At 42.3% G+C, this 12,181-nt stretch overlaps 1 protein-coding gene across 1 annotated transcript in view; it reads left to right on the top strand.

Annotated features, from left to right (window-relative positions):
• Positions 1-12,181, top strand: part of LOC145394794 (uncharacterized) — a 54,968-nt gene that overhangs the window by 30,279 nt on the left and 12,508 nt on the right. Inside the window, exons 2-9 of the mRNA XM_080268580.1 lie at positions 4,790-4,943; positions 5,082-5,939; positions 6,180-6,332; positions 7,082-7,433; positions 7,765-8,025; positions 8,428-8,661; positions 10,459-10,685; positions 10,899-11,453. Coding sequence (XP_080124706.1) covers positions 4,840-4,943; positions 5,082-5,939; positions 6,180-6,332; positions 7,082-7,433; positions 7,765-8,025; positions 8,428-8,661; positions 10,459-10,685; positions 10,899-11,453 — 2,744 coding nt within the window. The 5' untranslated portion in view covers positions 4,790-4,839. The remainder of the gene's footprint in view (positions 1-4,789; positions 4,944-5,081; positions 5,940-6,179; positions 6,333-7,081; positions 7,434-7,764; positions 8,026-8,427; positions 8,662-10,458; positions 10,686-10,898; positions 11,454-12,181) is intronic.

The following is a 12,181-nucleotide window of genomic DNA, read 5'->3' as shown; positions in this document are numbered from 1 at the left end:
CTTCTCTCCTTCCTTCTTGTGTCCTTCCTCTATCCTTCTTTCATCCAGCCCCCCCTCTCATATTTTTGGCAGCGAAGGGGAGAAAGAAAATGGAGAACAGCATCGGAAAATGAGGTTAGGAAAGGTGGATAACTTCGGAAAACAAGAAGGAAGAAGGGAGGGGAGGAGATAAGATGGAGAGGGAAAGAGGAAGTCAGTCTGGGAAACCACTATATTTAATGATCCGAGATTCACACACACACACACACACACACACACACACACACACACACACACACACACACACACACACACACACACACACACACTCTCTCTCTCTCTCTCACACACACACACACACACACACACACTCTCTCTCTCTCTCACACACACACACACACACACACACACACACACACACACACACACACACACACAAGGGAGAAGGGTTCGCACGACTTTGCTTCACTGAATTGTGGACCATGAACGCTCAGGGTAGACTGCCTTCCATAATCTCTCTCTCTCTCTCTCTCTCCTCATCTTTCCTCTGTTTCTCCTCTTCCCCTCCCCCCGCTTCGCCTTTATTCTTTAACATCTTTTCCCTCCCATTCTATCTATGTATCTATCTATCTATTGCCAGATGCCTCAATCCCCTCCTTTTTTCCCTCTCACCTTCCCTGTTTCATCTTTTATCTTTTTCACCTCTCGCCTCCCCTTCCCTTCCCCCCTTTTTCTCCCCTTCTATCCCTTTCCATTCACTTTTCCCCTCCCATCATTCATTCCTTTCTCTTTTCCTCTCATTTTCTGTTTCTCATTCTTGCTTAGTTCCTCTTAATGTATTGTTACTGTAAGTGTATCGAATTTATTCATTGCAAGATAAATCATTTACGCCGTGAGAGAGGGAGAGAGGGGGGAGGGGAGAGGAGACCAGTTTTTGTAATACGTTGTAGTATATTGTAGTGTTGTTTATAATCGTATTATATTGTCTTAAAACACCACAGATATGGTATTGTGTAAAGTGCGTATTTGTGTTTTATGTGAGGCAAGGATGTGTGGGTAGGTTTGGTTGTTTTTGTGTATGCCGCTATCATGTGTCAGAAGGCATTGTGTAAGCCTTAGTAATAATGTTTTGCTTGTCATAGTAGAGGGTTAAGTAAGGTTGGTTATATTGTCATTATTGTCAGAGCTGGTGTTTGTAATCGTAGAGTTGTAACGAAAATATTATACTGATGTTACGTATTTTGGTTTGTTGTGGTAGATATGTTGTCAGATCCCGAGGTTGTATTTGCAGATATTGACGGTTTGGTACATCTGTCCGTGCAACCAGGGCAGTATACAAGCCCTCAGGGATACAGTGGAAGTACAGTGGTGCCAGGAAGGACTGTATCTGCCGTGGGTGTGGTGTGCAACTGAGACAAAGAGCCAGGGAAGCAGTCCACCCGTCGCTCGCCTCTGCCTTTCGCGCGCCCTTGCCTGTGACGTCACTCAGTCGCTATGACAACCAGGCCGCCACCACTGCCTGTGGTGGGCCGCGGCTCTGGTCGATACCACTCACCCAGGCCCTCTCGTTCCTCCACATAAACATGGATTTATTGATGCACCACAACACTAAACACCAGTCTCACTATGGCCAGAAATTATGGCACCATGCAGATTGGTCACTCACGTCTTTTTTTTTTATATAGCACTGGTAGATTCGTTTAATGTGGATCCGTTTTAATGTCATTTGATGTAACTTAATGTACAACGCCTACCTCGAGTTTCTGATTAAATATCCGTAGTGCTAAACAGTCGAAGTGTCTTGACTAATTTTGCTGACCTGTGGCTTTTTTTTATTTGTCTTGTAAAAAGTTCATAAGTGAAATTGTGCTACTAATGATATAAGGTTGGTAGATAAGTGTGTATGAAGTATGTGTTCTGTATGTATGAGTGTGTGTGTGTGTGTGTGTGTGGGAGGTGAGCTCAATCCTGCTCACTTGCCAGGCTTCCCGCTAGAGTGTGTTGGTGGTGGCCCCTGCGTCACTCACCACACTAATATGAGGCAGATTGTGTTGTTATGGTGATGCTTTGGGTCAGCTCTGTCGCGATTCAGGTTACAGTTTGTATTGGCGTCTGCTGAGCCGGATTGGTTATGAGGATGGTATTGGTTGTGGATTTATGATGGATGTTAGTTTTCGTAGGTGGTGGTTGTAGGTTTGGTGTTACGACTCCAATTTCCTTAGTTTGTTGGTAAAGACGCTATAACTGGCAAAATTACCTTTAAAGAGTCGCGTGGTAAATCCTACGATCGAATTAGCATGAATTGTAACGTGGATGTCGGAGTAAAATATTAAAATTCATTCACTCTAAAAGTAAACGGAATTTTGAGTGATCCGTAAAGTGGTGTTGGGGGTTAGGTATGGTACAGTGGAAGGTGGTAAAGTGCACTGATGGTTCAAGTTGCAACGATAGTACACACAGCTGGTTGTTTATCCATTTTGAGTGTAAGTCAGTAGTGTAGCAGGGGGTGGGGGGAGGATAGTTAGGGTACAGTGGAAGGTGGTAAGGTGCAGTGATGGTACAGGAGCTGGTTGTCAGTTTCTCCATTTTGAGTAAAGCCGGAGGAGGGAGGGGGAGGGGAATTGGGGTTCAGTGGAAGGTGGTAAGGTGAGTGATGGTACAAGTTACAGCGGTGGTACAGGCAACTGGATGTCACTTTTTTCCTTTTTGAGTGAAGTCAGTAAAGGGAGTGGGGGGAGTTGGGTAGGGTCCAGTGGAAGGTGGTAAGGTGCAATGATGGTACAAGTTACATCGGTGGTACAGGCAGCTGGGTGTCGTGTTTCAACGCCTGTGCTTGTGTCAGCTTAATCGGACCCAGATGTGCGGGGACAGACCACTTGATCATTCATATACTGCGCGGTAGCCATCTTGTTGCCTCCACGATTTAAACTGTATATAATTCTTGTACACTTAACTTGGACCACATTTTCGTCACTTAGCCCACATTTTTGCTTATTTGTCACTTAGCTTATTTCAAACAACTCTATGGCGGAAAAAGACAGTGGTACAGCCCTACATCGTTTCCATAGTGGTTCTTCGTGACTAGCATCATATGCTAGAAGTAATGTTAGAGCACAGCAATGAATATGGAAAGATGGCAGTTTTAGGCCAGAGTCAGAAGGGTATACCAAGATATTCGCCTGTCCAGTTAACCATTTTCTGCCAAAAATGTAGAGGATTCATTAACATTTTCACATTGAGAGGTCTTCAGTATATACATTATGCAGGGGTTTTATATATAGTCACTAATACTTTACTGTAATACCTCGTAAGTTCATTAAAATTGTCAAGAGGTAACGGAAGTATTTAATACCATGATGCTGTAGTGGTTAACCAAAAGCAGTAATGTAGCGATGTGTTTGGGACTAGAAGTTTATCAATCAGTGGTAGGGCATCGGAGTCGTGATTGGGGGATTGCGAGTTCGAGCCTCGCCCGGGACTGCCGTGCCGGGAGTGGTAGCGCGCTCCTGTAACCTAGCGGGGCTATATGGCCTTAGTTGCCTAGCTCGGGGATTAAATTCCTTTCTTTTGGTATGTCAGTGATGAACCTATGTAGATATGAATTATATAAATATCATGGAAGACAATATCAAGGTGTAATAAAGTGTTGGAAAGTCCGCCAGTGCCAACAAGAGTATGGCTTGGCAGACATGGCAAACCTCGCATCCTTCCCTGCTCACGATTTGACCACCATCTTTTCAGCCGTCCATAATATTCTCCCGTCAGTGAAGTATTTTTTGTCAGCCTAGAGTTTAGTATGGTCTGGGTGAATAGAATTGATGATGGGAAATGGAGGCACCTTAAATGAAGGGGAGGATGATAACATTCGTTATGCAAGTTAAGGCAGCTTGCTAAGAAAAATTATTACTAATAAATGCCAAGTAAATGATATTTCTTTAAGATTAATGGCGTTAAACAGACAAGCAGAACACAAACAAGAAATTCAGTACGCACAGCTTATATTTACAATGGATTTCACAATGCATGCAAACATGTATATAATACTGAATATCCTTTTACCATGGCAAGAAAATGTGAACAATGGGTGCTAGATTAGAAACAGAATCATTAGCCGAATACTTGTGTTCTGCATCCCAGCTACATCAATGACAAGGACATTGCTTATGACAAGTACATTGATATATATATATATATATATATATATATATATATATATATATATATATATATATATATATATATATATATATATATATATATATATATATATATATATATATATATATATATATATATATATATATATATATATATATATATATATATATATGGCAAAGTGGCTTAGTCAAGGAATTCATGGAAAAGTTTGGGGGAGGCCTTTGTTCAGCAGTGGACTAGTTATGGCTGATGATGATGATAATATTATATATATATATATATATATATATATATATATATATATATATATATATATATATATATATATATATATATATATATATATATATATATATATATATATAGTGTTGAAAGATTATTAATTGGTAGCCATATATTATTACATAAATACCGTATGTATTGTATAAAATCTTTGTCATTTATTATTTACAGTGTTGCATTATTGTACTTAACCAATTTGGTATCATTTCATTCACTTAGTGACTCCCCATAGTTATATAATTTTAACTTGTGCAGCTTGGAAAGCATCTGTCAGGTGACCTACACAAACAAGAAGCAGTGCCATACTATATATATTATTATGTATGGTATACCTACTATATATATTAAGCGTTGTTATTATTATTTCCAGGGCAGCAGTAGTGATGGGAGGGCACAGTGGCCCCGGCAGGTAGCGACGGTATGTCACTGGTGGTTCAAAAGTTGGTGCTGAGTCCAGGAGGGGCCGCCCCAAACACACAGCCCCCCTCGCACCATGTCACCCTCGCTGCCTACACCCACGCTAGGTATGTGCACTACTTATTAGAAAGAGAGAGAGTTGTTTGGAATCATGGTATAGACCACTGTATTAGCATGAGTATTGCATTCTGTACTAAATATAATGGATTGTATGGATGACTGGTTGTTTACTTGTTATGTTACAGGAGTAATGTTGGCGAGGGTGTTGGTCGAGGGCTGGATTCCCCCGCCGGACCCATGAGTACACCCCCAGCCTCCTCCTCCCCGTATTCTTCGTCCTCTTCCTCCTCCTCGTCCTCATCCTCTTCGTCGCGTCACAGCTCCACATATAATCTGCCCTTTGTACTGCAGGACCACAATTATGGTGCCCCTCCTCCACCCACCCCACCACAGTCACCCCCACCTATGCCCCCTGCCTCCACTCCCTCCCTTTACCACCATCACCACCACCACCACCAGGCCCCACACCTGGCCAACACCCCCCACTCCCACAAGGGGGGCTCTGTACCTCACCTTAGCCACCATCCCGGCCATGGCCATGGCCATACCCATCATAAGCATCAGCATCAGCAACAGCACATACAGCAGCATGGGAGTCACTATGTGCAGCAGTTGGGGACTGGGGCGGTGGTGGGTGCCCCACAGCTCGTCTGTTCTCGCGCTGGACCTGGCTCCTCCAGCTCTTCTCTAAGTACAACAGGGCCGAGTCACGGATCTGGACTGCTGGCCTCGTCGCACCACCCGCTGAGCTCCATGCCTCCACATCGTCAACAGTTTATGCCCCAGCCTAAGACCAGCATGTTTCCCTCCCCTCATATTCCTCCACCACCAGAGGCATCACCTCCCCCAGGCCAGGGAGGCGGAGAAACTGATGATGACTCCCGTTTGAGCGACCGGAGTTCATCAGCTGGACCATCAGGGGAGGAAACCGAGACTGCACCGGAGGGTGAGGGTGATGACCCTCCAGTGGACGACTCCATTACACGCTGTGTCTGTGACTTCTCTCATGATGATGGATACATGATACAGTGTGACCGCTGCTTGTAAGTTCACTGTACCTTAGTATTTAAGCCATTTGTTTAGTCGAACTGTGGTTCATTATTCAGGTCTTACTGAATTTATTGGCTGGTTATGTACTTGACATGACATGATCTGCATGATTTATTGATATGAAAATTAATTTGTTAGTTTTGGCTACATTGCTAATTGTGCCATTCAACCATTTTACAAATCGTGTTCAGTAATTGTTGTTTTTAATACAAGCACTACACACTTCATTACAGTGTATGGCAGCATGTGGACTGCATGGAGATTGACAGAGACAATATCCCAGATGAGTACCTGTGTGAAGCATGTGACCCTCGACCCATAGATCGCTTCCAGGCCCGTGCTCTGCAGATAAGGCGCCGTCAGGAGATCAAAGCACATCTAGCCAGGTGAGGAGGGAGTGTGTGGCCTTGTGGATAGGATACTTGAGGTAGAAAGAAGATATTATGTGTTGGTTTGAAGAGGCAGATAGGCTAGTTAGTTAAGAGAGGAGATTGTACTTGAAATGAGTAGGAGGTTGAGAGAGGTAAGCATTAGGTTAGGCAGAGTTAGGAATACTTATGTTGACTTTGAAATAGTTGTAGAGTCTTTTGAGGTGTGTACCCTGTTAAATGAGTCTTGTCTGTTCACCCACCTTTCCAGCATCTAAACATTTCTTCATTCTACTTACCGATCGTCTCAAACAATCTCTTCATTAGATCTTGTCATTGAGGTATATAAGTAGCAGGTGATTGTCCACCATTGACTATGAGAGGTACCAACATAAATGATGTGTTGCCACGAGCCTGGTAATTAGCCACACAGTCATCACTCCCAGTCACAAGTAGTCAAAGTTCATGCTGAGGTTCAGTTTGTTAAGTCTTATTACAAACCACAGATTTCTTTTCTCTCAACAGTTTCGGCAACTGTTTGGAAATAAATAGCTGGCTTGGCACTTGGTTTAGCTCCCAACTCATTGAAAGCATCAGCAGTATCAAGGCTAACCTTGATATGGTGATTACAAAAAGGAAATATAGCTTCATTTGCTTTTATTTGATTTTGGAAGTACAGTATATTTTTTAAATCATGTTAATACTGTTTCAATTTATCCATTACCATACCAGTAGTGTTAATAACCGATGTCATTTTTCTGGGGCAGGCTGTCTTCATCGGACTCTGATGACAACGTGGGAGCAGGCAAGCCAGGCCGGGGCACTGGGGCAAATCTGACTGGGAAGGTGACAGAAAGGAAAGTAGTGAAAAAGAAGAAAGTAAAGCAAATGAAGGACTTGAAACACGGACGTAAAGGATCATCGTCAACTTCCTCCTCTTCCACTATTACCCCTCTCAAGAAGACCAACATCAATAACAACAACAATAATAATAATAACAATAACAACAACAATAATAACAACAACAATAATACCAGCAGTAGCAGTGTTGGATCCTGTGGTAGTGTTGGAGGTAAACCTACAGAGGAGAGGGAGAGGAGAACACTGATCAAGAGACGGGTAGGTTCACTTATTGTATATCATTGTAAATTATTATTAATATTGTTATTATTATTACTTTTATCATTATTATTATTATTATGTACTTTATTTATTTTTTTGGGGGGTGTCTTTTTGTAAACAGCATTACATTTAGATGATGTAGCTGTATGAATTCTGTAAGATTGTAATGTGTTGCATTTTTATTATAAGGCACTGAGGAAAAATGAATATTTTCATCAGTCAGAGGACATCTCATTTCTTTTTCATTTTGACTACTGTTAGATGATTTTCTTCTGGTTATGAGGCTTCTCAGACTGGCCCTTTTGCTAAGATAGATTTCCCCCTTCAGCGTAAGAGTAGCAGCCAGAGTGGCGGTGAGAGTGTGGGTGAGGAGGGTGGTGGTCCGGTGGAGAGATTGCGTGCATGGGTTGATGGGTATGAAGTGGCAGTAACCAACCATTATTCACCTGAGCTGCGAGCACGTGTTCTGGCCGCCCGCATCAACGGTGTCTCCCCTGACCTGCGTGCATCTACCCAAGCCGCCGTATTAGGCCACCGATGCCGCCTGGCACACAATCCTCGGCCACTTCTGGATGTCTTTGATAGCAAGGTCTGTTATGCCTGATTATATACAGTATGCATTCATCCTGGTTATGCTTGTAGTTGCTCTGGTAAAGGTCCTGTCTGCAGCCAGTAAGCTAGAGACTTACCATTTACTGCTCAGGCATCATTTTATGCAAGTGTATTAAGCATACTGGTAATTGTAGTGTACTTTTCTTATTATCTGCTTGATTACTTGAACATAGAAGATGGACAGTGCAGTGAGATTAAATATTTTGATGACCTTTGACAAGATTTCTAATTTCAACTATGTTTCCATTACCACTCTTTAAATATAGTGAAGATGTATTCAATACTGTATTTATATTGTGAACATGTAAAGCTTGATCATAAATGCGCAGCTTGTTGATGTTTTAGAAATGGTACATTCTGACAGAAATTCCGTTTACAGATCCTGGTGGCAGCAACACGACTCTCAGCCAACACTGCCATCACTGAGTTCCAAGGGAAATACCTGCTGGCCTCACAATGGCAGGCCCAGCAACCTCTTGGTACAGCCCAGCCATACATGCCCTATGTCTTACAGTATCATATGCCTCGAGAGGGTCTCACCGTTTGTGTGGACGCTCGTACCTATGGCAATGATGCACGCTTCACCCGCAGGGCATGCACACCCAATGCAGAGGTTAGTCTCATCTCTCATGACTTTTTTTTTTTACCTTTGTTTACCGATTCATGTCCTGTCTGCTTTGGCACTTTACATGTGCAGTTTTTGTGAAATACTGTCTTTCTTGTAATGGATATTGCAAAATAAAGGCTTTATTGTGGAAATGCTGTGCGGGGATTCCAGATTACTGGTATATAGCTGTGTAGTTCTTTTATCTCATGATCTGGTCATTTGCATTATTATTAATGTTCAGCAAATGATTGGCACCATGTGCAAAGTATTGGCACATGAGCCAGCTATTTTTTATGTTTTTGTTCAGGTGAAATAGTACATGGAGCTGTTATAGAAGGCTCTTGTCTATGCTCAGGGGAAATAGTTTATGGAGGTAGAATGTTCTTATTTCTGTTCATGAATTAGTACCGTGAACCGGGGTGACTTCGTACGATTTTGAAGGTTATTTCATCCTGACACAATTTATTTTGGCCAAAATACTGATGTTAAGTATTACATACGTACGTGAGCCAATAACCTGTAAGTATCTAACAGCCAGATAATCTCAGTATCTCCATCTAGACGTAGTAAAATATTTTATAGGTGTCCGAGGTCACCCCGGACTGGGGAGACTTCGGACTGCCTTGGGGTGACCCCGGACACTCATTAGAAATGCACTGAAATGGGCCCCTAGTAGCTCAGCTGAATGTTTGGACAGTTCTGGGGGGTCTTCGGACACTGCGCGACTTTTAAAAAAATTGCTGAAAAAAATACAAAAAATACAGAAAAATTACAAGTAAATAGTAGTGATATATAGCAAAAATAGATGAAAAAATAAATTTTCCATTGACTTACAACCCCAGTTTAGTTGATTATACATATACATTATAGGGAGTACATTCTCACGCTATGCGCAGGTTAAAGGCACGATTGTGACTGACTGACCGGACGGTTTAAAGCGTGCCGGCTATTTAAATGCCTAATTAAAGGGAACTTGGAATGGAGGAACAGAAGATAGGGAAGGAAAGAGCTAAAGAGTGAAGGAGCTTGGGAAGGAATGAGAGAAGGAGCTTGGGAAGGAGAAACAGGAGTTAGGAATGAGGAACGAGAGGAGGGAGTGGAGACGAACTATAAGGATATCATACCGGTACCGTACCATATGGTAACTTAAATAATATGTGTTCTCACATCATATTTCTTAGCAGCAAAAACAAAGATAAGCATGCAGACTGTGTACATTGTACAAAATATGTTTTATTACATATAAAAAAGCAAATTAGATATGCTGTCTGACCTCAACCCTTTAAATATCCATTGTCCGAAGTTACCCCTTTAAATCCCAAAAATGCGTACACATTCACTCATGTCATGTTTACATACATTTAAAATGCAGATTTTAACCCTTTCTCTGTTCCAATCTTCAAGTTAGACGTTAAAGTAAACCTCTAAATGTGTATAAGCGTGCGGTTTGTTATGATTCGTTCACACCAGACCAAGTTTTCCCGTATTCATTTTTTCACCAAAAAATAGCATTGTCTTTTTTACAATATATTCACCAGTGGAACATAATATTTTAAAAAGATAATTATACATAACATTTTACAAAACCTATGCAACATTATCCCGTTTAAATATATACGATATCTTTCTTCGTTTAGCAGCTGCGTAGCATTTAATCTTTTTATGCAAATTTCGTCCGAAACCACCCCGTGTCCGAATTCACCCCGGCTCACGGTAGTTTATGATTACAGTAATAATTTTTGTAATCATTAACGTGTGTGATAAGGATATTAAAATGCTTCTATAATCTTTGTAACATTGTAGGTGAGACATCTTGTGGAGAGAGGGTCGCTACACCTGTACATCGTGGCATCGCGTGACCTTGAAGAGGGTGAGGAGGTGACGTTGGGGCTGGACACGGCCAACTCAAGTGTGGAGCTGTTGTGTTGTCTACCCAGCCCCCACAACTGCCAGGCCTCCCCACCGCATACCTCCACACCCGCCCACACCGTCCCTGTCCTCACACACAAGAAGAATGGGCTTATAACTGGGTAGGTTGCTTTCCCTCTCTTTCTCTAATATCTTTCTGCCATGTGTATTGCTGTTATCCTCTTTTTGGTCTCTTTATTATTCATTATAGTTTTCTTGTCACTGGTACTCACTGCATCTTAAGTGTTTATGTTCTGTGCCATGCATAATAACGGTATAACGAAAAATTCTTGGAATGTATTTTTCAGGATTAAAATTTCAGAAATTATTTTCAGCAACAAGAAGAATGTAAAAAAACCTGTAGTTCAGCTGCAGTTGAGAACCAGCAAGAGAACCACGTCATGTGAGAGTCGTAGTGAAACAGCTCCAACCCCCTCCCCAGTGGCCTCCCCAGCCACCCCTGTCAAACAGCGGCGAGCATCTGGGTGTGGCCGCTCCCCCACCAAATCCCCCGTAGCCAGTGCGTCCTCCCCTGATGAATCCAATATCCGTGATGTGCCTGTAGGCACCCCACCAGGCCCTGCTCCTGTCAGCCCAGCCCCTGACACACCCCGTACTTCTACCAAACAACAGCAACAGCAACAACAGAAGATGACACGAGAGGAGCGAAAAATTGCAGCTTATATGAAAGCCTTTGAACGCATGGAGAAGTTAGCTCAGCGACGTCAAGAAATGGAAAAAAAGAAAGAAGAAGACCGAGGACGAGAGACGCGAGAATCCCGGGATACCAAGAAGCGGGCTGATGCCGATGATGACGACTGGGACAAAACTAGCAGTGCTGATGAGGCAGTCAGAAGTACACCAGGGGCAGACCGCTGCAGACGTAAAGGGTCAGTGCACATTTAGCTTCTTACCTTAGTTGCCCTTGTACTAATTTGATATCCTTATTTTATATGGATATACTGTGCTGAAGGTTGTTATTGAAATTTTTACCATTATTGATTATAGGTTGTCAGTATATATATGAATGGGGTGATGAGAGAAGTAAAAACCTGAGTAATGGAGAGAGGGATGGAGTTGGTAATGAATGGTGATGGAGGGAATATCTCAGATTTGTTGTATGCTGATGATGCAGTACTACTTGCAAATACCGGACATAAGCTTGGTAGAGAAGTACAGAGTTTTGTATATTTCTGTGAGTGTCATGCCTTGAGAGTAAATGTAGAACAAAATAAAGTAATGGCTGTTGAGGGGGAAGGTGACTCCCAGTGTGATGTTGCAGTGAATGGAGAGAGACTGGAATTGGTGAGAGTTCAAACACCTGGGTACAGTGATAGAAAAGTGAGGAAAATGTGCAAAAGAAGTGGAAAGTAGAGTGACACAAGGAAGGAAAGTAGCTGGTGCGATGAAGGCCTTGATAAGAAACAGAGGCTTGAGCGTTGCAGCTGCACGAGGCTTACATGAAGGGGTGTTAGCGCTAACTTTAACATATGGATGTGAGACTATGGAGTGGCATGAAAATGAAAAGTCAAGAGTGAGAGCAGTGGAGATGGGGCTGGTGAGGAATGTATGTGGAGTACAGTGTGTGGATAAGATACAAAATAATGTGATTTGTGAA

Source organism: Coenobita brevimanus, chromosome 28, assembly GCF_032717465.1.
Source record: "Coenobita brevimanus isolate Jiangsu-jjx chromosome 28, ASM3271746v2, whole genome shotgun sequence".
NCBI lineage: Eukaryota > Metazoa > Arthropoda > Malacostraca > Decapoda > Coenobitidae > Coenobita > Coenobita brevimanus.
Note: the sequence above shows the minus strand (reverse complement) of the source record. Positions and strands in the feature narration are given on the sequence as shown.